Source organism: Eptatretus burgeri, unplaced genomic scaffold (genome assembly GCF_056783735.1).
Source record: "Eptatretus burgeri isolate ZD-2024b unplaced genomic scaffold, Ebu_testis_v1 Ebu_testis_scaffold_52, whole genome shotgun sequence".
NCBI lineage: Eukaryota > Metazoa > Chordata > Myxini > Myxiniformes > Myxinidae > Eptatretus > Eptatretus burgeri.
In genome coordinates this window covers 102,813-130,357 of record NW_028222002.1, presented here as the reverse complement: position 1 = coordinate 130,357, position 27,545 = coordinate 102,813, and the positions used below count along the sequence as shown (strand labels likewise).

At 46.9% G+C, this 27,545-nt stretch overlaps 1 protein-coding gene across 2 annotated transcripts; it reads left to right on the top strand.

Annotated features, from left to right (window-relative positions):
* The first annotated feature begins 688 nt into the window (after positions 1–688).
* LOC147007677 (uncharacterized) lies at positions 689–27,382 on the top strand. 2 transcript variants are annotated; one of them, XR_015053989.1, is made up of 3 exons: positions 689–1,833; positions 6,118–8,047; positions 24,554–24,683. XR_015053989.1 is itself a non-coding variant. In XM_085866611.1 (2 exons), the coding sequence occupies exons 1-2, from the start codon at positions 15,012–15,014 to the stop codon at positions 25,360–25,362; spliced, it is 1,746 nt and encodes a 581-aa protein (XP_085722737.1). In that variant the 5' UTR covers positions 14,617–15,011; the 3' UTR covers positions 25,363–27,382. The 2 variants fall into 2 exon arrangements, 1 of the variants encoding a protein (XP_085722737.1); XM_085866611.1 differs by lacking the exons at positions 689–1,833; positions 6,118–8,047 and adding an exon at positions 14,617–15,948 and having other exon boundaries at positions 24,554–27,382.
* The last annotated feature ends 163 nt before the right edge of the window (positions 27,383–27,545 follow it).

Genomic DNA, 27,545 nt, shown 5'->3' with positions numbered 1-27,545 from the left:
GCAGACAGACAGACAGACACACAGAGATTGCTGGATCCAATGACTTCATGTTACGGGTGACGTTACATTGTGACGTCACAATGCAGCACCGGCTATTCCGTGGACATCATTTAATGGATGTTTCTGTTATCTGATGGTTTACAGGTCGATGTACCATCCGGGTGACATCACCGTCCTCTGTACACGGTTCAGGCGTTGTTGATACTGCAACAGCTCGGTAAACTTGTCGTTACGCACCAGGTTGTGCTGGTTAAGCCGTAACGGGAATATCACGTGGTGTGCTGAACAAGCATCTGTGAGTGTAATGAACACACTCCATGTCATCTCATTGTTCTCTGGTTCTCTTTGAGTGGAGAGCCACACCACGTGACTCGGTGACACGTGTCCAAGTGATGTTCGACCTCCTCACACTTGTCTGTGACCGCGAAATCTCCAAACGTGATGGACGGATTCGGATGAAACCGGGTGTGTGGGATTGGTGTGTGACGTGGACGAGTCGATTCGGTTTTGGTGATGATCCGGATCCGGACACGAGAATGTTCGTTTGTTTTCGTGTTTCTTCACCATTGAGAGATTTGGGACCAAAACGATGAAGAGCTCGATCTCTCAAATAGTTGTGGATGAGTTGGTCGGTGATTACATTTTGGTTTGATCAGGTCTGGATGCAAGTCCGGTTTGTCAGTGGCCATTGGGACACAAAACGTAACCTGTTGAGCCAGGTGGAGGTGTGTAATGGACCATGAATCACCGAGTGGTGTTTTATATCCAAGCACACTATGTGGAGACACAAACGTGTTGTTCTCACCACGTGGTTCCACGGGAGAGAATCAGGAGGTGAAGCGATTGGGTGACGCATCGTGACGTCACTGCGGAGCCCGAAAAACAACCATTGATATCTGAAGAAACGTTGAGTTCGTCAAAGCCGATTCGTCGCGGGTTGGTTGACTGTTCGCTTCACTTCGGGTTTTCGTGGTTTGAGATATCACTCACTCCCCCCCCCCCCACTTCACCACAAGGAGTCTTCCTCTGCGGTGGTTGAGGGAAGGAACGAGTCCTTTTGGAGACCATTAGATCGTTCTTCAGAGGGAAATCGTGACCAGGCCTGAGGCTTTGAGTTTTCCGGAGCGGGTGCTCGAGGAGGCCCCATATTGCCGGTCCTGCTCCTTGTGTGACCTTCCAGGAACGTCCTGGGCGATGTTCTGGATCTTCTCCGAGCCCGTAAACCGAGGTGTGTGAACTATGACGGTGTGGACCAGGTGGAGCTCGTGCTGAGTGGGACGTGTGTGGTCAAGTAGTTCGGGTTGAACGGATCGCCGGTAGTGAATGGCGAGATGTTGACCGGCAGGTTAAACCCCGGGGTGGAGCCGTCTGTGGATCGTTCTGGCCTGGAGGGTGACCATGAAGACCATTTGCTCGAATTCCCATCACTCACAGCTCTGGGTCACATCTCCAATGGACCGTGTGGGTCACCGGACGTCACCAGGTTCGCGAAGTACGAGGAGCCGTCCGTGTCGTGGTATCAGGGTCCAAATCCGGGATTGAAGGTCTTGGTGGAGCCATGCTGGCCCGTCCGGCCGCTGCTCCCAATACCGTTGGGCGCTACCCTGCCACGTGTGTTGGTGACCGGTGGTGGTGGAGTGGGAGGAGGTCCACAGGGTGTGGAGGAAGACATTCACTCTGCGAAGGACCCGTCTGTGCCCACACCTAAGACCAACAAGAAGCAGGACGTGGACGAAGAGGTGTTGTTCTGTCGGAGCAGGCACGAGTATCCCCGGGTCATGTTGATGGACGGCGTGACCATTGTGGGGAAAGAAAAGGAAAAGGAGCTCAGAGGTGAGATATCACAAACAAGGACGCACACAAAGCACCACCTCATGGAGTGTCCTTGTACTCCATCAGCAGGGATGGAACAGGAAAACAAAAGTATCCGCACGTTCAAACGTGGACAAAATGATCTCGCCTTTAAAACTACCGAAGAGTGAAACCGTTAGAATTTAAAATCTTTACTGAGCTGTTGTGTTCTGATCCGTTCAGTGTACAAATACGAGCTCTTCCATGAGCCTCGACTACATATTTATCCAAAAATATAAATCATATTGTTGCGGAAATAGCCCTTAGTGTGTTATTAAATATAGGATTAGCCCAGATCCCCCATTAAATACATGTTTTGCCAGGTTGTTCGGTGATTGGACGTTACATGTGTGTCGGGGGTGGGAGGAGGAGGCTGTCCAGTATTCATACGGTGGTGGTGTAACGAGAGACGCTTCTTCTTCCTTCCCCTCTCCGAACGAGTCCCCACCCAGCACTCAGAGAGGGTGTGGCATGGAGAAGCAAAGGTGGGACTGAGAGCGCCGAAGTGTGGTGCGATCGGCTGTACAGGGGACGGCTGTGTCTATTTTGCGATCGGCTTTCGTGAGGAGCGAGCCGAAAGAAAGGCAGGGATGGGACTGCATGAGGTCTGTCTGCCATCTGCCGAGGGAGTAACTGAGCCTGAGTGTCGAGTGAGGATTCTGCTGTATAGAAACGACTCGTGGGAGGCTGCAATCTGCATCGAGAGGAACTGGCTGCTGTGTGAGTCGGCGATCGACTTTGTGAGGAGGTCATCGACAGGTTCAACCTGCGTCTAACCACGGAGCCTCTGTCCCGACTCACCTCACGGCTCGACACATTTGTCGATCCGCCTGCAGAGCCCAATACCTCGATTTGGCCTGATCTGGTGAACAGGCCAGGCCTGGACTTGCATGCTGGACCTTGTGAAAAGCCAGCTGGAGCATACTGTTACGTTTGAGGGGGGGGTATGCATTCAAAGGGTAATTAGGATGTTTAATTAGGTATGCCATGCTGTTCGAGTTTACCAGGATCTCGATGTAATAAGTAGCAATTCAGTGGTGATAAGTTGTCTAGTAAATGTTTATTTCTTCAAGGGGGAAATGATAATTGTCACGTAATTAGATAGGGACACGGGATGGGGTAAGTGTGTCTGCGTAAACCCCTTTTGGTATTCTCTGGAGACTGGCCGTGACGTCACAGGACAGTGCAGCGGATGGCTCCGCCCTGTGATCACGATTGGCAGAAGGCGACGGTGGTGGGCCAATAAACGGCTCGATTGGAAGTGACGAGGACGGGAGGATAAAAAGGTTCTGTTCGGGGTCGAAAAGGAAGAGGAAGAAGATCTGGACAGAAAGATCTTTTTTTTTGGTGTGGAGGCTGTTGCGCGGGGAGCATCCTTGTTGTTGTGCTGATTCGATCGTGTTCTTGATCGTGTCTTGGAGCCTTGCTGAGCCTCGTGCCTCACCTTGGTTGGCTCTGGGGTTCTGCTGACTCAGAGTACGGGGTCGAACGGCGGGCGGACCTGTCTCCCTCTCCTGCTCGCAACTTGGCGCCAGAACTGGTTCCCTGGCGGCTGTGAGCGGACTTGGGCCAAGACCAGGAGGTCGACAGCACCACGGTTTCTCCTGCCCCCCTGACGAGAGCAAGGCCAGCTCGTCCGACGCCGATCCAGGGACAGTTGCGTCCACACCACGGTCCAGCCTGACCACCAGAAATAGCTACGTTTTGTGTGTGTGTGTGTGTGTGTGTGTGTGTGCTTGGCGCCTGAGAGGGATTGAGAACTGTATATTCATTGGAATTGTCTGTGTTTTTCCCAACGCCCGATCCCACACCATCCCGTCGAATCGCCCCGGATCCCTCTTCTTGCCGAGTCTTGTTATTTCTGGTAATAGTAAAAACGAATAAACATCATCAACTCAGTGAAAAGTGACTCGTGCCACCTTCCTCGTCCCGTTTGCGGTAGAGCGATTAGAACCGCCATGTTTGGGTTATAAATAAATAAACCGCCTCCATCGTTTCGGCTCATTCTACGTTGGCGGGACTGTTCAAGTCCCGTGGACGTCACAATACCATAGATCGTTTGTCTTGGGCCGTCGACCTCGCGGGGTCTGGACGCGCCGAGGCTGCGTGCGCAAGCGGTGCCGGGAGAAGAAAAAGGACGCCGCCGCCATCTTGCCACGCGGTGTGCTCCAGCTGGGTGCTCGAATCCGTTGACATCGGCTTGTCACGAGCCGCATTCGTGCCTTGACACTTTTCTTCTCGTCCATGAGGATCACCAAGTACTCTGTGTCTTGTCTGCATGCTGTCCGTGTCTTGTCTGCATGCTGTCCGTGTCTTGTCTCCATGTTGTCTAAGGTTTATCTCGCTAGGGTTCCCTTCGGAACCCGAAATCCGTAGCTCCCTAGTTTAGAACGGGCTATAGATTAATTTCAAGTCTGGAGACGGCGATGGTTTACGAGCAATGGACACGGTTCGCCTTTTTTTATTTTTTGACCTTCGACGGGACGCCACGGACAAACTGGCGGGAATCGGGAAAAACGTAAATGATAAAAGTTGCACTACTCGAAGAGCACTACTTGCATACCAACTTTCATTCGAAACAGTTGAAAACCCTCGGAGCTCGATGCCCAATTTATGGATTTTTTTGACATTTTCTAAGTTCGTGACCTTGTGACCTTGGGACGAAAATGAAAAATCGAGCTCCGTGGGGCTATGCAGGTGCCATTGGGCGAACCAAATGAAGAAACCTCTACCAGATTCGACAAACCCCCCTGGGAGAAGATGTAACTTGAAATCGGCTACCCCCTAAAAACACGTTTTTTGGGCGCTCTCTCCGTCCATCACGGGCGCAGCATGCGCATTCTCAGGAAAACACAACTCGATCATGATATATACCTCTCCCCCTAATTTTATCAAGATCGGATCAAAACCCATGGAACGATGCTCGGGACAGACAGACAGACAGACAAACACAGACAGACACACACCCATAACGAATATAGTGGTCACTTACTGACTCATGAACCAATTAATTGAAAACGAAAGGTCTTAATGTCAAGGTGTAAAGGTCAAAGGTGTGAAATGTTGTGAACTGTTCAAGGACTCCAAGGTGTTGGAGGTCCAGTCTCAGGGGTAAACAGGGTCTGAAGTATCTCAGCATTCTCAGGGTTATAAAGGGGTCCTGAGGGTCTTTGGGGCCTTGAGATGTCTTCTTCTTCTTCTTCATCTTGAGCATGGCAGCTTGGCTGCCGGGTAGCTATCGTTTTGTTGGGCCGTGATTATTCCGCTGATGCTGTGCCCCCACACCAGTTCATTGATACTCATTTCACCGACCTCAGGAGGATGACAGGCTGAGTCAACCGCACCTGGTGCTAATTCAACGGGTCTCAAACTCAAGACCCGAACATCCCAAACCAAGCACCCAAACCACAAAGCCAACACCAGACTTTTGAGATATCTAAGCGGTCTTAAACGGTATAAGGGGTCCAAAGGGTGTTTATATTGTTCTGGTTCAGCAGTGTCGGGATTCGCACCTGACTCTTGACCCCAGTGTTAAGGATTCGGATGAGTGATGTCAATCACACTCTAGTCTTGACAACCAAATGTTGAAGTTTCGGCGTCACTTAACAGCACCGTCGTCTCCAGGGTTATAACGCCGGCTGGCTCGGCACAATTCTCGGGTTACACGCCTCAGATCACGATACCAAAATACACCTGTGCCTTGCCAGCTGGGGGAATAGACCCTGGTTACAGACTGGTTTTGTCAGATCGGAATCTCCCAATCCGAAACCATTTTGGTGTTATATCCAAATCGAGCGGATCGTTCCTCGGCGCGGCATGAATTAATTCAAGGCGGCAAATCTCGGAAAACTCAGCCAGATTTATTGGGGACACATCGGGGAACACAACACAAGCAAAGCATTCACGACAATGTTATTGGTTCACGAATCAGTTAGTGACCACTATATTCGTTATGGGTGCGTGTCTGTCTGTCTGTCTGTCTGTCTGTCTGTCTGTCTGTCCCAAGCATAGCTCGGTGGGTTTTGATCCGAACTTGATAAAATTAGAGGGAGAGGTTTGTATCATGATCTCGTTGTGTTTTCCAGCATACCAAAGTTGGTGTCATAAGAAACACTGAAAAATATCAGCATTGATTTCTCTTTCCTTCAAAAACGAAAGTCTAACGTCCCCCCATATATAATTTATCTGACCCTGATTGTATCCTATAATTCCTTGAGATAAACACATCATGACCTCATAAGTTCTGTTGGTTCTTTGTGTTTGCAGAGAAAGAAATGAAAATGGTTTCTTTTCCCGACTCTACCCAGTTCTTCAACACAGAAGATTGTTTAAATCAGCAAATGTCTTCTTGTGAGGACACGGATAAATTGAACAGCGTGTCTCACGACAAACACACAAGGTATTTAAAGGTACCCAAGCAAATCCAAAGAAATGAGCAACCCTACCCATGTTCTGTGTGTACCAAAGAGTTTGATTATGAATCATATTTACCTCGACATCAAACAATATCTCTGGGGGAGAAACCCTACAATCGTTCAGTGTGTACCAAGACATGTACTCAGACATCGAATCTTCATCAACATCGAAGATTTCACACTGGGGAGAAACCCAACCAAGGGGAGAAGAACCTCAAACGAGTTCACACTGGGGAGAAAGTGTTTGAGTGTTCTGTGTGTTCTCAAGTGTTTAATCATTCAACAAACTTGAATAAACATAAACGAATTCACACTGGGGAGAAACCGTACCAGTGCTCTGTGTGTGCTAAGTTTGTTCGTCGGTCATCAAACTTGAAAAACCACAAACGAACTCACACCGGGGAGAAACCGTACAAGTGTTCTGTGTGTTTTAAGAATTTTCGTCAGTCATCAGCCTTGTATAAACACAAACGAGTTCACACTGGGGAGAAACCGTACAAATGTTCTGTGTGTTTTAAGGATTTTCGTGACTCATCAACCTTGAAAAACCACAAACGAATTCACACTGGGGAGAAACCGTACAAGTGTTCTGTGTGTTTTAAGGATTTTCGTCAGTTATCAGCCTTGAATCAACACAAACGAGTTCACACAGAGCTCGAGACCAAAGATAAGAGGGAAAAGGTGTCGCCTGTTCTGCAACCAACACCTACTCGGCTCCAGACAAATCGTAGAAGATTAAATGAACAGAGCTGGATCTTGGAGGAGAAGGAAATCATCCTGCACTGCAAAGCGTAATCGACGCACGAAGCATGGGGGACTATTAGTGAAGGAGAACAGGTGAAAATTACAGGAACTACACAGGAAAACGAAACAGGAACAAACACAGCCCCAATAATTGCAAAGAAGGAAAATTACAAAAATAAATATCAGTAGATATACTGTGACAAATGGGAGAATGACAAAAGAGCAGAAAGATTTAAAAAAGACCTCGACAGAACAGGGATCGACAACAAAGGCTCAATGGAACGGCTAAGAAGAGGTCAAATTAATTGCGATGGAGAACGAATCATCACAAATCCTCAAGACCAAGGACATTACTCTAATGCTTTTAAGAAAATGGCGGGATTGAGCCAATTGAATAAGAATGCAGGTTTTGTGGGGTGGAAGTACCAGTCACTTCCTTTGGGGTGTAAAAAAACTCATGTCAGAACAGCGATACACAGAAAGACATGACAGCCTCTGCAGGGTAATCAACTGGCACATTCACAAACATTTCAACATCCCGGTCCCAGAACAATCATGGAAACACAAACCAGAGCCGATCCTCGAAAATTAACATATATTGCTCATGTGCGACAAGATGATCCCGTCAAGTGAGGACATTGCAAACAAAGCATTGCATCCGGACATGGTGCTCAAACACGAAAAGGAAAAGTCGGCATTGTTGATCAAGGTTTCAGTTCCCAATGACTTTGGACGAAATGATACAGAAATTAGGAAATTGACCAAATACCAGGACCTGAAAAATGTGGTCAAGAGGACTTGGAAGCTGAAGAAAACTGAAATTGTACCGGTGAGAGTCGGAACTACAGGAGTGATAAAGAAAACCCCTCACTGAGATCTTCAAAACCGTCATGGGAATGAATAATGCTGCAAATGAATGACAGTTGAACGCTGTCTGGGGTTCAGTGACGATCCTGAAAAGAAGCCTTTGAACAAAACTGAGAACAAGAAAACTTCACAACTTGCTCTGTGAACCATGACCCTTTACCAAAAAGGAGGTGTGAACACACACTCAAACACACATGCACACAAACAACACACACTACACACAAACAAACACACACACACACAAACACGATTCATTTTTATTGATTAAAATAAAAGTGTAAGCATGAACTGGAATTCTATTTTGTTTCTCAAACTTTGGGATATCTTTAATACCATAACTTTGTTTGTTGTTCCTCTTGTGGGAAGTTCTTCACATCACCTGTGAAGGTTTATTCTTTGTACGTCCTTATGATCAGGTGTGCAGGTGTTAACCATTAAATTATTCGTTTGTCCCAATCGTTTCAACCTGAATCTTTGATTACTTTCCCCGTTCAATGTAAATTGGTACTTTCATCTGATTATAGTTATTTGTGGACGAATATAAAGTATTAATTGTATCTAAAGTCCAACAACCCTTTTACATTTGTAAGATGAGAATTCAGTTTCGTTCCTCAACTTGACCCTCATCTACCAACATATTTACAACCGAATCTTCCCAACTGGGGTCTATTTGAACCCCAACTCAATATCACTCAATTTCACGAAATCTGATAAAGTTTCACATCAATGACTCAACCTTTTAGTGATAAAGTAAACAAACATTAAAAAGTAAAATTAACATCAAATCTGAGCTCTTTTATGACACCAACTCAGAATCACGAAATTTCATTCATTCTGCTAAACTTTCAAATCAATGACGAAACATCTTTTGATTGGATGATGTTTTCATGATTAAAAAAAAATTAAAATAATAAACAACCTGGGTCTTTTGGAACAACAACTTATTTTCAACTTATTTTTGTGTGTTTTTCATGGGAAGTCCTCACCAATCCCCACCCACAAACAAAAGTGTTTACACACACAAACTACTCTGTCTACCCTGTCTACAAATTACATACGCTGCCTCCTCAGCATCACCTGTCACAAATTACTTACTCTCACAGGTCTGCGTTACGTGGCAATCCAACCTACTCGAAACACATCTAACCGACCATTATTATTTTCCAATTATTTACTTTCTTCAATGATTAATTTTTTGATTATTTAATTGTCCAAATATTTTTCAATTTTCTCTATTTTAATTTTTCATGATTTAATTTTTCCATTGTTGTAAAAAATTATTGCATTTTCCCGTTATTTTAATCTTGGCACACGTGGTGTCCCACTTTTTGGAAAAATATATAAATTAAAGTTTATTTTCATTTTGAGGCGGAAGTTCAAGATCTCGCAATTGAGTAATACTCGGACGGGCCCGTAGGGGCGGGCCCGTAGGTGTGTAAACGATGACTGGATTGGGGCATTATTTCAATTAGATCGGACCAACTGTATCATAAATGGCCATAACATGGGAAACACCTGGGAAACATATTCAGGTCTCCAGCGTCAATTGTGACGTCATATCACATGAAGAAGAATTGTGACGCCCCCTCTCTCTCGCCCCACCCCCCACTACCCCCTATTCTCGCCCCTCCTCTCTCCCCCCTCCTCGTCTCGCCCTCCTCTCTCCTCTCTCCCCCTCCTCTCTCGCCCCTCTCTCTCGCCCTTCTCCCTCGCCCCTCTCTCTCACCCCCACTCCCACCCCTCTCTCACACCCCCTCACACCCCTCTCCCGTCCCCCTCTCTCTCTCGTCCCCACTCCCACCCCCTCTCTCTGCCCCCTCTCTCCCCCTAGTCTCGCCCTTCCTCTCTCCCCCTCCTCTCTCCCCCCTCTCTCGCCCCTCTCTCTCGCCCCCACTCTCATCCCCCCCTCTCCCGTCCCCCTCTCTCGCAGATATTGGTCGACAGATAAATGGCCGTAACTTGGAAACCGCTCGTCCGATTAATATCAAACCTCGAAAAGGTACATCTGCGGGTCCCCAGCAATATTCCTGGCAAGTTTCAATCAGATCGGACCGTCAATCGTGCAAAAAATAATAATAAATAAATACATAAATGAACATCAATTGTGTCGTCATTCGTGACGTCATAGCACCGTGTTTTGTCATTGGTCGACAGATCAATGGCCGTAACTTGGGAACTGCTTATCCGATTAATATCAAACCTTGAAAAGGCACATCTACGGGTCCCCAGCAATATTCCTGGCAAGTTTCAATCAGATCGGACCGTCAATCGTGCAAAATTGTTTTAATAAATAATAAATAAATAAATAAATAAACATTACTTGCGACGTCATTCGTGATGTCATAGCAACGTGTCCTGTCATTGGTCGACAGATAGTGGCCATAACCTGGGAACCGCTCGTCCGATTAATATCAAACCTCGAAAAAGCACATCCGCGGGTCCCCGGGAATATTCCTGGCAAGTTTCAATCCGATCGGACCGGTGGTCGTCTGGTTGTTAATAATTTGGGAAAAAATTGGCATGATAAGGTGAGAAGGTGGAATGACACCTTCAGCTGTCAAATATACACCTTTTCAACACTGAAAAAGCAGTAAAATTGCCGTAACTTGGGAACCGCTCGTCTGATCGATATCAAACCTCGAAAAGGCACATCCGCGGGTCCCCGTCAATATTCCTGGCAAGTTTCAATGAGATCGGACCGGCGGTCTTCGAGAAACGGCGATCGCAGACAGACAAACAGACAGACACACACACAGAGATTGCTGGAATTATAGATAGACCAGTACGTGCCCGTAAAATAAATAAATATACAAATAAATATTCAAACCGCGAGCAACAAACAACAACCACACAGGCCGTTTCTTCACTCACGTGCCCGTACGTGCATGCCGCAGAAGTTCGCATATCACAGTTACGATGATTCGCAATTTAGGTTTTAATGGCCAATTATTCTATTTGCGCCAACGTATTATGCGTTTTCGCAATGTCATCGCAAGGAAAAACAAAAAGAAAAGAGAAGAGAGAAAAAAAAATGACTTCCTGGTTCAGAGCATACCAGCTCACTCTGATGTTACCAAAATTTATGCACCGTCTCATATGATAACGATCATAACTTGCAGCATTGTGTTTATCTATAAATGCGCATTTGCAATCGAGAAATTATCAGAAGACACGAAGTCATCACTCTCCGGAAGTCCGTACGGTGTAACCCGTAATGGGGAACGGGGCTGAGCTTCCCTTCCCCATCGGCCACGCCCACGCAACAACGTGTCTTGTCATTGGTTTGGTAAATAAATGGCCATAACTTGGGAAGCACTTGTCCAGTTAATATCAAACATTGAAAAGGCACATCCTCAGGTCCCCAGTAATATACCTGGCAAGTTTCAATTAGATTGGACCAGAGGTTGTCAAGAAACAGCGGTCACAGACACACACACACACACACACACACACACACACACACACACACACACACACACACACACACACACACCCACACACACACACACACACACACACACAAACACACACACACACACACACACACACACACACACACACACACACACACACACTGCTGGAATTATAGATAGATTCATAATATGCTGTTATCATTATTCTGAGATATCTTTGGGAAAAAATGGCATGATAAGGTGGAAGGACACTTCAGCTGCGATATATATACACCTTTCCAACACTGAAAAAAGCAATAAAATGGCCGTAACTTGGGAACCGCTCTCCCTTCTCTTGCCCCTCCTCTCACCCCCTCTCTTGCCCTCCTCTGTCCCCCTCCTCTGTCCCCCTCCTCTCTCCCTCCCCTCTCTAGCTCCCCCTCTCACCCTTCTCTCTCCCCCTCCTCTCTCCCCTCTCTTGCCCCCCTCTCACCCCTCTCTCTCGCCCTTCTCTCTCCACCTCCTCTCTCCCTTCTCTCTCCCCCTCCTCTCGCCCTTCTCTCTCCCCCTCCTCTCTCCCTCCCCTCTCTTCCCACCCCCTCTCACCCCCTCTCACACCCCTCCTCTCTCCCCCTCCTTTCTCTCACCCCTCTCTCCCCCTCCTCTCTCCCCCCTCCTCTGTCCCCCTCCTGTCTCCCTCCCCTCTCTTGCCCCCCCTCTCACGCCCTTCTCTCTCGCCCCTCTCTCCCCCCTCCTCTCTCGCCCCTCTCTCGGTAAATGTATTCACAAATGTCTACCAAGCACAACGATTAATTCCAACCTTGGGAAAAAACAGCTTTCAAACCCTCGGGAACAGCTGTTTCCCTCGGGAAAATTCAAACCTTTGGATTAATTAATAATTTGAATAATAATCAAACCTTGGGAGTAAATAATTAAATAAAGCAAAAATTAAATAATAATCAAACCTTGGGATGAATTAATTAATTCAAACCTTGGGAAAGAACAGCTTTCAAACCTTGGGAGACACTTGGGAAATAGCTGAAATGGATGAGGAAGAACGATATCAAACTTTGAAAAGGCACATACCCAGGTCCCCAGAGTCGATTGTGACGTCATACCAAACGAAGAAGAATTGTGACGTCAATCCTTCAAAAGAAAAAAAACAATTGAATAAACATTAACTGTGACGTCATTCGTGATGTCATAGCACCGTGTCCTGTCATTGGTTGACAGATAAATGGCCGTAACTTGGGAACCGCTTGTCCGATTGATATCAAACCTTGAAAAGGCACATCCGCGGGGCCCCCGCAATATTCCTGGCAAGTTTCAATCCGATCGGACCGGTGGTCGTCTGATTATTAATAATTTGGGAACAAATGGCATCATAAGGTGAGAAGGTGGAACGACACCTTCAGCTGCCATATATACACCTTTTCAACACTGAAAAAGCAATAAAATGGCCGTAACTTGGGAACCGCTCGTCCGATCGATATCAAACCTCGACGAGGCACATTCGGGGGTCCCCGGAAATATTCCTGGCAAGTTTCAATGAGATCGGACTGGCGGTCGTCGAGAAACGGCGGTCGCAGACAGACAGACAGACACACAGAGATTGCTGGATTTATGGATAGACTTGTACGGGCCCGTAGGGGCGTAAATGATGACTGGATTGGGGCATTATTTCAATTCGATTGGACTAACCGTATCATAAATGGCCATAACTTGGGAAACACCGAGGAAACATATTCAGGTCTCCAGCGTCAAATGTGAAGTCATATCAAATGAAGAAGAATTGTGACGCCCCTCTCTCTCGCCCCCCTCGCTCCCAAAATGTCTCGCCCCTCCTCTCTCCCCCCTCCTCTCTCGCCCCTCTCTCTCGCCCCCACTCTCATCCCTCCTCACTCGCCTCCTCCTCTCTCCCCCTCTCTTGAATTGTGACGCCCCCCTCTGTCCCACCCCTATCTGGCTCCTCTCTTTCCCCCTCTCTCCCCCTCTCTCACCCCTAGTCTCACCCCTCCTCTATTCCTCCTCTCTCTCCCCCCCTATTTCTCCCCCTCTCTCTCCTCCTCTCTCACCCCGAGTCTCCCCCTCTCTCTCGCCCCCTCTCACACCCCCTCTCCCGCCCCCTCTCCCGCTCGCTCTCTCGTCCCCACTCCCACCCCCACTATCTCCCCCTCTCTCCCCCCGAGTCTCGCCCTTCCTCTCTCGCCCCTCTCTCTTGCTCCCACTCTCATCCTCCTCTCCCATCCCCCCTCTCTCGCAGATATTGGTCGACAGATAAATGGCCGTAACTTGGGAACCGCTCGTCCGATCGATATCAAACCTCGAAAAAGCACATCCGCGGGTCCCCGGCAATATTCCTGGCAAGTTTCAATGAGATCGGACTGGCGGTCGTCGAGAAACGGCGGTCGCAGACAGACAGACAGACACACACAGATTGCTGGATCCAATGACTTCATGTTACGGGTGACGTTACATTGTGACGTCACAATGCAGCACCGGCTATTCCGTGGACATCATTTAATGGATGTTTCTGTTATCTGATGGTTTACAGGTCGATGTACCATCCGGGTGACATCACCGTCCTCTGTACACGGTTCAGGCGTTGGTGATACTGCAACAGCTCGGTAAACTTGTCGTTACACACCAGGTTGTGCTGGTTTAGCCGTAACGGGAATATCACGTGGTGTGCTGAACAAACATCTGTGAGTGTAATGAACACACTCCATGTCATCTCATTGTTCTCTGGTTCTCTTTGACTGGAGAGCACACCACGTGACTCGGTGACACGTGTCCAAGTGATGTTCGACCTCCTCACACTTGTCTGTGACCGCGAAATCTCCAAACGTGATGGACGGATTCGGATGAAACCAGGTGTGTGGGATTGGTGTGTGACGTGGACGAGTCGATTCGGTTTTGGTGATGATCCGGATCCGGACACGAGAATGTTCGTTTGTTTTCGTGTTTCTTCACCATTGAGAGATTTGGGACCAAAACGATGAAGAGCTCGATCTCTCAAATAGTTGTGGATGAGTTGGTCGGTGATTCCATTTTGGTTTGATCAGGTCTGGATGCAAGTCCGGCCCGTCAGTGGCCATTGGGACACAAAACATAACCTGTTGAGCCAGGTGGAGGTGTGTAATGAACCATGAATCACCGAGTGGTGTTTTATATCCCAGCACACTCTGTGGAGACAAACACGTGTTGTTCTCACCACGTGGTTCCACGGGAGAGAATCAGGAGGTGAAGCGATTGGGTGACGCATCGTGACGTCACTGCGGAGCCCGTAAAACAACCATTGATATCTGAAGAAACGTTGAGTTGGTCAAAGCCGATTCGTCGCGGGTTGGTTGACTTCGCTTCACGTCGGGTTTTCGCGGTTTGAGAGATCACACTCTCCCCCCCCGCCCCTCCACTTCACCACGACGAATCTTCCTCTGCGGTGGTTGAGGAAAGGAACGAGTCCTTTTGGAGACCATTAGATCGTTCTTCAGAGTGGAAATCGTGACCAGGCCTGAGGCTTTGAGTTTCCGGAGCGGGTGCTCGAGGAGGCCCCATATCGCCGGTCCTGCTCCTTGTGTGACCTTCCAGGAGCGTCCTGGGCGATGTCCTGGACCTTCTCCGAGCCCGTGTACCGAGGTGTGTGAACAATGACGGTGTGGACCAGGTGGAGCTCGTGCTGAGTGTGACGTGTGTGGTCAAGTTGTTCGGGTTGAACGGATCGTCGGTAGTTAATGGCGAGATGATGATCGGCAGGTTAAACCCTGGGGTGGAGCCGTCTGTGGACCATTCTGTCCTGGAGGGTGACCATGAAGACCATTCGCTCGAACTCCCATCTCTCACAGCTCTGGGTCACATCTCCAACGGGTCAGCGGAAGTCACCACCGTGAAGTACGAGGAGCCGTCCGTGTCGCAGCACCAGGGTCTAAACCCGGGACATACGGTCTCGGTGCCCCCACCAAGAGCGCTGCTACCTGTTCCGATCTCGACCCACTTCGTGAGTGTACCACCCTCGTGGCCCGAGTCTGTGATCTTGGCTACGTGCCCCGGAGGGGGTTGCTACCTGGCTGCGACCGTAACTGATCTCCCACCGTCGAGTGTGGTGCTGGACGTGCTGACCACGACGCATCCCTACGGACAGGGCCTCGAGCGATGCGATGCGGACACCCCGGCTGAGATGTCAGACGATCCACACAGCGGTGCCCAAAGATGGACGGGAGGGCCGAAGACCGTGCTCGTGGAATTGTCGAATATTTCGCCGACAGAACTGCATATGGGGGACGACCCATCCCTGCAGCCTGGCCCCGTGGTAGCGTTGGATGTGGTGGGAAGGATTGGTGTGGATTGTGACGAGCCAGGGATATTGTTGGAGTCCCCGACGGACTCGTGCATCGTGCCCAACCTGGAGCCATCCTGGTCCGTCCGGCCGCCGATCCCGATACCGTTGGGCGCTACCCTGCCACGTGTGCTGGTGACCGGTGGTGGTGGAGTGGGAGGAGGTCCACAGGGTGTGGAGGAAGACATTCACTCTGTGAAGGACCCGTCTGTGCCCACACCTGAGACCGGCAAGAAGCAGGATGTGGACGAAGAGGTGTTGTCCTGTTGGAGCGGGCAGGAGTATCCCCGGGTCATGTTGATGGACGGCATGACCATTGTTGGGAAGGAAAAGGATCTCAGAGGTGAGATATCATAAACAAGGACGCACACAAAGCACCACCTCATGGAGTGTCCTTGGACTCCATCAGCAGGGATGGAACAGGAAAACAAAAGTGTCCGCCCGTTCAAACGTGGACAAAATGATCTCGCCTTTAAAAGTACTGAAGAGTGAAACCGTTAGAATTCTAAAATCTTGACCAGGCTGTTGTGTTCTGATCCGTTCAGTGTACTAATATGAACTCTTCCATGAGCCTCGACGACATATTTAGACAAAAATATAAATCATAAAAACACCCTTAAGACCTCTTAGACCGTTTAATACCCCTTAGATATCTCAAAAGTCTGGTGTTGCCTGAGTGGTTCGGGTGCTTGGTTTGTGATATTGTTGTGGGCCGGGGTTCAGCGGCGATAAACGACCACCAGGGGGAGCAGGAGAGCCGTCTCCCACTGAACACCCGGAATTTAGGTCGTGACTCCCGGAAAACTCCAAAAGGTCACGGTCACTCAAACAACAGTGGTCGCCAATATTTTGACGGCGTGAGGTCGGGTCCACTTGTCCAATTCCAATTTACCTTAGTACTCACGCCGTCTCGCTACCGGAGAAACCACACCCTCGGCCGACTCTGTCCGAACCGAGTCGCATGTACCGACTCGGTTCCGGCGTACCGAGCGGGAGTGACCAGAGCCGCGCTGGTCCCAATGACAACTTACGGCACACGACCTCGCTCATTCTCATTGTGCACCGTGCTGGTCAATGAAAGAAAGTGACAGACAATGGGCTGGTACATTGAACAATTGGGGGGGGGGGGTATTTATCAGGGGCAGGGGAGCACAAAGAGAAGAGTTATCTGAATAAAAGCAATGCACAATGAACAAAAGCACTGAACAATTTCGACTTTCAGACGGGGCCCACGGACACACACACACACACACACACACACACACACACACACACACACACACACACACACACACACACACACACACACACACACACATCCAAAAGAAATGGACCCTGTGGGGTCTTTATTCGGTCCCTCAGCCCAGGAGGGAAAGGCGAGTTTGGGATCAGGGCCTTGTCGGCTTAGTCCGTGAGCGTCAGTTGTGGCTGTATGGACATGTGGCTCGTTTTCCTGACTCTGATCCTGCTCACCAGATTCTCTCAGCGAGGGAGTCTCATGAGTGGAGGAGGCCAGTGGGTCGACCACGTGCCTCATGGTTGCAACAGGTTGACCATCATCTCAAGGAGATGGGGATGGGCCTGGCATCTGCCTGGGGGATGGCCAGACGGAGGCCCCTGGAGTACCGGCGGAAAGTGGACGCAGCGACGTGCTGTTCTGGCACATGCTCCCATACCTGACCTGACCTGACCTTGTCGGGTACCTCTTTTCCTCGTGCGGTCACACCGTACTTCAACCACCACGGTGGGACTCGAACCCACGTTCCGAAATCCACGGGCCCACGACCCTGGCCGCTCGACCTCCACTACCACGATGAACCACCGCGAAGGACCGCAGGCGAAAAGCCACCACGACCAAGACCAAGCCAATCGCCACGATGACTCCCACACACTGGACCTGACAACCACTCTCCTCTTCTTGCCAGGTCCGAGGGATTTCTTACCCTTCCACTTGCCTCCTGATTGGACGATCGGTTGTCGGTGGATCAGTGGCCTTCCCTCATTGGTCGGGGCGCCTCGGCCCTGCTCGCCCTTCGCCCATTGGCTGGAGGAAACGCTCCATGCCCTCCCTCGGAGCGGAGCCTCGATCTGAAGCGAATGGAGGCTCCGCCCACGCCTTCAGAAAAATCATGTGGGCAATGGAGTCGATGATGCGGAGAGGTGAAGGGGGTTTGTTGTAAAATATCTCACCATAAAGAAACTTCGCAGCGCACACATGTAATTCCCGTTTGACATAAGGGTGGGGCCCTAACTATAAACATATACTTATCGAGATAACTGAGCCACGGGGACTGCTGTCTGTTTGTGTGCAAAAGGCTTCCAGATTCGTAACAATATGAGGGTCCTGAGTTTGAGTGCGTGGGTGGGGTGGGGTTGAGCACCAGGTTGAGCACTCAGCCTGTCATCCTCCTGAGGTCGGTGAAATGAGTATCAATGCACTGGTGTCGGGGCACAGCATCAGTGGAATCATCACGGCCCAACAAAACGATAGCAACCCGGCAACCAAGCTGCCAAACTCAAGAAGAAGAAGCAGAAGAGGAGAAGAAGACATCTCAAGGCCCCAAAGACCCTTGAGACCCCTTTATAACCCTGAGAATGCTGAGATGCTTCAGACCCTGTTTACCCCTGAGACTGGACTTCTAACACCTTCGAGTCCTCGAACAGTTTACAACATTTCACACCTTTGACCTTTACACATTTACATCAAGACCTTTAAGATAAGCCTGGTGTTGGCTTAGTGGTTAGGGTGGTGGCTTGGGATCCCAGGATCCTGATTTCAAGCCCCGTTGGCTGCTGAATTAACACCAGGGGGTTGACTCAGCCTGTCATCCATCTGAGGTCGGCGAAGTGAGTACCAGTGTACTGGTCGTTTATTGTACCAGTGTACAAAGGTTTATCACCAAAGGTGTATGCCCCGGTTAGAATAGGTGTACCATATCCCTGTGTGTCGTAATAGGCGACCAGGGTTGGCGTCAGGAAGGGCATCCGGCCATAAAAAAACATTGCCTCAAGAAAAAGCCTAACCCCTGCACAGCAGGGAAAAATGGCTGTAAAAACGGTCATTTGTTATATTATATCAAGACCTTTAAGACCTTTCGTTTACAATTAATATCCTTTCATTTCGTTCATCCTTCCATTTATTTTCCACACAAAACAAGTCCTGGTGAGGCTTTGCTGGTGAAGGTGTGCTGGTGAGGGTGTCCTGGTTAGGGTGTGCTGGTTAGGGTGTCCTGGTGAGGGTGTACTGGTGAGGGTGTGCTGCTGAGGGTGTGCTGGTGAGGGTGTGCTGGTGAGGTTGTGCTGGTGAGGGTGTACAATCTCTGCTCGTTCATGTCAGCGTGAGAGACGACCTTTTCCAATCTCTGTCTGTCTATCCTCGTCAAACCTTTTCTTTTTTGAGCTTTTATCATCACATTTTCACCAAAGGTTTATCATGAGAATATGGAGAAGATAAATGAATAATTCGGTCAAAAGGTCAGAGGTCAGAATCAGATAAAATCGTCAATTTTCATCCGATTGACCTGAAATTTAAAGAATTTCCATGTTGGGGTCACTGAATTGATTGACCAATCAAAACCTCGAAGAAGATTGTGTTTTTTTAGATCAGAAGGTCAAAGGTCAAGGTTACATAAAATCGAACATTTATTTTATTTAACCTTTCATCATGTTTAGCACAACGTAAGAAGAAGTCTGAAAACAAAGCGGACACGGACGGCTTTGCATTTTCAGATGCTTTCTTGTTTCCCTCGTCGAAGGATTCGGAGATGGTCTTGCATTTGGGGCCGTTTGTTACTTACGAAATCTAAAGATTTCGAAAGAATTGTTACGAATTTGGGAATTCGATTGCACACAACATACAGGTTCCTTTAGTCAGATATGTCGATAAGTGCTTGTTCCCTAGATAGCTCACCTTTCATTGTTTAAATGTTCAGAAATCGATTAGATGCGCTGCGGATCGATTTAATAGTTAGGCAATGAACAATGGAGACATCCCTCCCCCTCTTCTGCGAAGAGCAAGAACCACCCTACCGTCCCGTGACTCATGATGTCAACAACTCCCTCCCACCCATGGCTGAGCGGGGGGAGGGTGGATCACGAGGGCATGAGTCACGCCGGGCGTGGAGAAGGAGGGGTGGAGAAGGATAAGAGGAGATCTTTTCTTTTGTGTTGGGGCAGTGTTGGATGGCAGATTGGAGAAAGGAGTTGAGAGAGTAGCCGTTCAGGAGACCTTCGGGTCCTCTTTGGCTTGGCTTAGGGTCGAGGCCTTCGGAAGCGTTTTGCTTCGGCTGGCTCAGTGAGTTTCGGCTGAGGCCTGGCTCGGGAGAAGGCTTTTTGGAGGCTTTTTTTTTTGATGGTTCCGTGAGCTTCGGCTTCTGCTTGGCTCGGGTGAGCTTTTTGCTTTAAGCTGCCCTGTTTGGAAGGAAGTTTAGCCGGTCGCTCGGCTCGAGCTGCGAGTGGTGGCTTCTTCTTCTTGGTTTGTGGAGGTCTTTGTTCTCCATTTTGGTTCCCGGCTTGGTGCAACTCATCGATGTCTTCGTGGAGGTGCTTCCTCGGGGAAGCGACGCATCGATGGGAAGGTTCGGCGCCTCGTCTCACCAGCACGTGTTGAGAAGCGCGGGAGGTGGTTCCTCAGGGAAGCGGCGCATTGACGGGAAGGATCGGCGCCTCGTCTCACCAGCACGTGTTGAGAAGCGCGGGAGGATTCGCGGAAGCTCGGGAAGGATCGCGGCTCGGCGATTGGATCCAGCTCGCTCTCGCTGGAGCCCGGGTCCGAACAACTTGAAGACCTCACGAGGTGGAGAGGTTCGAGATAGGCTCTGGGTTTCAGCTCACCTGTCCTCCGAGCTGGAGCTCGTTATTAAAGGCCTCTGCCACCATTTCTTGGGTGTGTGTGCGTACGTGTGTCTGTGGGCCCGTCTTATAAGAAGGAACTGCTGTTAAGTGCAAGTGACTGTACATAATAAGTAGACGGTTGTAGTTATTTTGTCGTGCTTTTGTTGCTTGTATAATTGCATACGTCTTTTGCCTTGGTTAATTGCATACGTACTTTATTATAATAAATGTCCTTGTGTGAATGTAAACCTGTTCATTGCGTCCATTCCCTCATTGAACTGCCCCATCTTGCACTCAGTATATAGTTGGTTTTTAAATAGCCGATAAATAGAATCGGGTCCGGCGAGGTCTGGCGATAATACCCGCTCGGTTATCCCAGAACGGAACGGACCGCTTAAGCGGTTCGTGTCCAAGCAGGCTTTCTCCGAGGTGCTGTCCCTCGGTGGGTTACCCGCGCGGTCACTTAGGTATATCGATATTCGGCAATTGACCCTATTTCGCGCAGGTAGAATACGGACTGGGCTGTGGTGGGGTTAAAAACCCACCCGTGACTGGTTTCTGGCGTTGTTCCAGAAAGTCACGACTGGATTGTCCGTTCGGTGGGCGAAGCGACCGCTATTGGTTAGACGCGGTCGTTCGCACGCTGACGGGCGGGAAATCTACAACAGTATATTGATGACTTCCGTCCTCTGTTTGGGTGTTTGTGTGTTTGTTTGTTTGGAGGCACGATAACTCGAGAACGGAAGAAGCTACCAATGTCAAATTACACCACATGATTCAGGAGGGTGAGATGGCTAGCGCTGATTAGATTTTGGTCAAAATCGGTCAAAGGTCAAGGTCACAGTGAGGTCAAACATAATTCCGTGAATTCATGTGGAGAAATGGAGTATTTTTGCTTCGGTCGACGTTACGAATTCCTTTTAACTTCGATTTTAATTTTGTCTTCGGTTTTTGCGATCGCTAAGGACGCTTAACACTGGGTTGTCGAAATTCTGGTAAAAATCGGATGTTTTGGAGACGTTTTAAGATTGTATAAAAAATATTTCACTCGCCGTGTCACGGCTCGTCACGTGGTGCAGCGCGCTCGAGCAGACGCGGCGTTGAGTCACGATAACGTTTTGTGTGTGCGCGCTGACGGTGTTTTCGATAAAGATGGTGTTTAAAAGTCATTTTTTTATCCCAATAAAGGATATCGTCGCATGCCTGACTCGCTAAGCTGTCGGATTATGCAAAGATTGTTGGTGGATGGCCGAATATTACGGTTTTGTGACTTTGAGAAAACAATATTAAATAATTGCGTGGAGAAATGGAGATTTTTGCTTCGGTCGACGTTACGAGTTCGTTTTAACTCGGATCGCAATTCTGTTTTCACTTTTGGTAACGGTTAAGTATGCTTAATACTCGGTTGTCGAAATTCTGGTAAAAATCGGATGTTTTATGAGATTTATGTCGGGTGTCTTGTCTAAGGCAAAACTGAAGATTATGCTAATGAGGGGGATTGTAACACACGGCATTACGCGCTCGTTTTAAAGTAAATTTCAATCCTTTCTTCAATTTTGGTAACGGTTAAGTATGCTTAACGCTCGGTTGTCGAAATTTTGGGAAAAATCGGAAGTTTTATGAGAGGTTTGGTAGAGAATCATCGTAGAAACTTCTGGTTTGCGTCGCTACCTTCTCCAGAGGCAGCTTTTATTACACAAGGTCAGAGGTCAAGTTGACGATTTCGTAAGTACCAGCCTTTGACTGCTTGTTTGTGTGTTTGTAGGCACAATAACTCGAGAACGGAAGAAGCTACCAATGTCAAATTACACCACATGATTCAGGAGCGTGATGGCTAGCGCTGATTAGATTTTGGTCAAAATCGGTCAAAGGTCAAGGTCACAGTGAGGTCAAACATCCAAAAAAAAGTTATAACTCGAGAACGGAAGAAGCTGCCAATGTCAAATTACACCACGTGATTCAGGAGGGTGATGGCTCGTGCTGATTAGATTTTGGTCAAAATCGATCAAAGGTCAAGGTCACAGTGAGGTCAAACATCCAAAACATGATAACTAGAGAAAAGTTACCACAGGTATTGTTGACAGAGCATGAGTTTGGAAGATCGAGGTAAGTTCGGCGGAATTTGTGTGTCAATTCGGCGAGTTACGGCTGTTTTGAAAATTTCAGTGTTATAAAATAATATTAAATAATTCCGTAAATTCCTGTGGAGAAATGGAGTATTTTTGCTTCGCTCGACGTTACAAGTTCGTTTTAACTACGATTTTAATTTTGTCTTCGGTTTTTGCGATCGCTTAGGACGCTTAACAGTCGGTTGTCGAAATTCTGGTAAAAATCGGATGTTTTGGAGACGTTTTAAGATTGTATAAAAATATTTCACCCACCGCGTCACGGCTTGTCACGGGGTGCAGCGCGCTCGAGCAGACGCGTCGTTGAGTCACGTAAAGGTTTTGCGTGTGCTCGCAGATGGTGTTTTCGATAAAGATGGTGTTTAAAAGTAATTTTTAATCCCAATAAAGCTTATCGTCGCATGCCTGACTCGCTAAGCTGTCGGATGGTGCAAGGATTGTTTGAGGATGGCTGAATATGACGGTTTTATGACTTTGATCAAATAATATTAAATAATTCCGTAAATTCCTGTGGAGAAATGGAGTATTTTTGCTTCGGTCGACGTTACGAGTTCGTTTTAACTTCGATTTTAATTTTGTCTTCGGTTTTTGCAATCGCTTTGGATGCTTAACACTCGGTTGTCGAAATTCTGGTAAAAATCGGATGTTTTGGAGACGTTTTAAGATTATACAAAAATATTTCACCCGCCGCATCAGGGCTCGTCACGTGGCGTTGTTTTGCGTGTGCGCGCTGACGTCATCGCGCTCGCCCCGGCGGACTTTCGAGTTGGGGGGGGGCGTTGTGTTTGACCTTTACGTTACGTGAATCTGCGATAACTCGAGAACGGAAGAAGCTACCAATGTCAAATTACACCACGTGATTCAGGAGGGTGATGATGAGCGCTGATTAGATTTTGGTCAAAATCGGTCAAAGATCAAGGTCACAGTGAGGTCAAACATACGATTTTTGATTGGAACAGAATCATTGCAGAAACTTCTGGTTTGCGTCGCGACCTTCTCTCGAGTCAGATTTTATGAGACAAGGTCAGAGGTCAAGTTGACGATTTCGTAAGTACCAGTCTCTGACTGCTTGTTTGTTTGTCTGTTTGTTTGTTTGTTTGTCTGTTTGTTTGTTTATTTGTTTCTTTGTTTGTTTCTTTGTTTTTCTATATTTGCACAGAACTTTCGTGTTTTTCGACGCAACCGCTTGTCAGATTCAGACGAAAGTTTCACCATCGAGCGAATACTCATATAAAATATTTCAATGATAATTATGATGTAATAGGTCACGTGGTGTGACAGCCATATTGGAAAAATGGAAAAACTTTTGACCTCTGTATTCATGAAACCGCATCAAGGAAAAAATTGAAACTTGGCACTTGGCAAGGACTCCTCTTGGGGAATGATGATTTTCATGACATCAAAGGTGCTCTCGTGAAGACTTCATAATTGCATATGTAGAACGCCACATCCGATCAGGATGAAAATTTTTGAGGGTCGTTTGGGGATAAAATGGTGCACATAAAAAACATTTATTAAGTCATCAGTCACGTGATTTGGCAGTCTGTTTTTTTCTTCAAAAAACTTCAAAAATCTTCTTTTCTGAAATGGCTGAACAGATCAAGGCAAAACTTTACACTTATGACCGCCTTTCCATGAGGAACAAAAGAGTCACACATATGATGTCATAGGTGACATGGTTTGGCAGCCATATTTAATTTACCTGAAAGCCGATAAAAATACACCACTCAAAACAAGTCCTGGTGAGAGTGTGCAATCTCTGATTGCTCTTCTTCTAGTTTTCTTATGTAACTATGATATCAGATCATCTCGCTCGTCATTGGGAATCACCAAACACGGAAAAATATCAACATTGATTTATCTTTCCTTCAAAAAAGAAAGTCTAACGTCCCCCCATATATAATTTATCTGACCCTGATTGTATCCCATAATTCCTTGAGCAAAACACATCATGACCTAATAAGTTCTGTTGGTTCTTTGTGTTTGCAGAGAAAGAAATGAAAATGGTTTCTTTTCCCGACTCCACCCAGTTCTTCAACACAGAAGATTGTTTAAATCAGCAAATGCCTTCTTGTGAGGACACGGAAAAATTGAACAGCGTGTCTCACGACAAGCACACAAGGTATTTCAAGGAACCCAAGCAGATCCAAAGAAAGGAGCAACCCTACCCATGTTTTGTGTGGACCAAGGAGTTTGATTGTGAATCAAATTTACCTCGACATCAAAGAATAGCTCTGGGGGAGAAACACCACAATCGTTCAGTGTGTACTAAGACATGTACTCAGGCATCGAATCTTCATCAACATCAAAGATTTCACACTGGGGAGAAACCCAACCAAGGGGAGAAACCCAACCAAGGCGAGAAGAAACTCAAACGAGTTCACACTGGGGAGAAACCCAGCAAAGGGGAGAAGAACCTCAAACGAGTTCACACTGGGATGAAAGTGTACGAGTGTTCAGTGTGTTCAAAAGTGTGTAATCATTTAACAAACTTGAAAAACCACAAACTAACTCACACTGGGGAGAAACCGTACAAGTGTTCTGTGTGTTCTCAGCTTTTTCGTCACTCATCAACCTTGAAAAAACACACACGAGTTCACACTGGGGAGAAACCGTACAAATGTTCTGTGTGTTTTCAGGATTTTCGTCAGTTATCAACCTTGAATCGACACAAACGAACTCACACGGCGGAGAAACCGTACAAGTGTAATGTGTGTTTTAAGGATTTTCGTCAGTTGTCAGCCTTGAATAAACACAAACGAGTTCACACAGAGCGCGAGACCAAAGATAAGAGGTAAAAAGGTGCCGCCTGTTCTGGAACCAACACCTACTCGGCTCCCGACAAATCGTAGAAGATTAAATGAACAGAGCTGGATCTTGGAGGATAAGGAAATCATCCTCCACTGCAAAGTGTATTCTACGCATGAAGCATGGGGAACTCTTGGTGAAGGAGAAAAGGTAAAAATTACAGGTACTACACTGGAAAATGAAACAGCAACAAACATCGCCACAATGAATGCAAAGAAAAAAAAAGAGAATTACAAAAATATATATATATATATATATATATATATATATATATATATATATATATATATATATATATATATATATATATATATATCAGTCGATATACTGTGACAAATTGGAGAATGACAAAAGAGCAGAAAGATTTAAAAAAGAGCTCGACAGGACAGGGATCGAAAACAAAGGTTCAGTGGAACGGCTAAGAAGAGGTCAAATTAATTGCGATTGGGAACGAGTCATCACAAATCCTCAAGACCAAGGACATTACTCCAATGCTTTTAAGAAAATGTCGGGATTGAGCTAATTGAATATAAATGCAGGTTTTGTGGGGTAGAAACAGGAAGTACCAATCACTTCCTTTCGGGGTGTAAAAAACTCATGTCAGAACAGTTATACACAGAAAGAAACGAAAGCATCTGTAGGGCAATCAACTGGCACATCTACAAACATTTCAACATCCCGGTCCCACAACAATCATGGAAACGCAAACCAGAGCCGATCCTCGGAAATAAACATATATTGCGCATATGTGACAAGATGATCCCGTCAAGTGTGGACATCGCAAACAAAGCATTGCATCTGGACACGGTGCTCAAATACGAAAAGGAAAAGTCGGCATTGTTGATCAAGGTTTCAGTTCCCAATGACTTAAAACGAAATGATACAGAAATTAGGAAATTGACCAAATACCAGAACCTGGAAAATGTGGTCAAGAGGACGTGGAAACTGAAGAAAACTGCAATTGTACCGGTGAGAGTCGGAACTACAGGAGTGACAAAGAAAACCCCTCACAGATCTTCAAAACCATCCCTGGGAATGAATAATACTGCAAATGAACAACAGGTGGGCGCTCTCTGGGGTTCAGTGACGATCCTGAAAATCCTCGGAACGAAACTGAGAACAAGAAAACTTCACAACTTGCTCTGTCAACCATGACCCTTTACCAAAATGGAGGTGTGTACACACACACAAACAGACATACACACACGATTCATTTTTATTTATTAAAAGTGGAAACAAAAACTGGAATTCTATTTTGTTTCTCAAACTTTGGGATATCTTTAATCCCATAACTGTGTTTGTTGTTTCTCTTGTGGGAAGTTATTCACATCACCTGTAAAGGTTTCTTCTTTGTATGTTCCTATGATCAGGTGTACAGGTGTTAACCATTAAATTATTTGTTTTTCCCAATCGTTTCATCCTGAATCTTTGATTACTTTCCGAATTCAATGTAAATTGGTACTTTAATCTGATAATAGTGAATTATGGACGAATATAAATTATTAATTGTATCTAAAGTCCAACTCCCCTTTTACATTTGTAAGATGAGAATTCAGTTTCATTCCTTAACTTGACCCTCATCCACCAACATATTTCCAACCGAATCTTACCAACTGGGGTCTCTTTGTACCCCAACTCAATATCACTCAATCTCACGAAATCTGATGAACTTTCACATCAATGACTAAACCTTTTAGTGATAAAGCAAACAAACATTAAAAAAATTAACATCACATCTGAGCTCTTTTATGACACCAACTCAGAATCACTAAATTTCATTCATTCTCGGAAACTTTCAAATCAATGACAAACATCTTTTGATTGGATGTTTTAATGATTTAAAAAAACAAAAATAAAAATAATGAACAACCTGGGTCTTTTAGGACTCCAACAACTTATTTTCAACTTATTTTTGTGCCTTTTTCATGGGAAGTCCTCACCAATCCTCCCCCACAAACAAAAGTGCTTTCACACAAACCACTCTATCTTCCCTGTCTACAAATTACATACGCTGCCTCCTCAGCATTACCTGTCACAAATTAATTACTCTTACAGGTCTCCGTCACGTGGCAATCCAACCTCCTCAGAACACATCCAACCGACCATTATTTAATTTCCAATTATTTACTTTCTTCAATGATTAATTTTTTGATAATTTAATTGTCCATATATT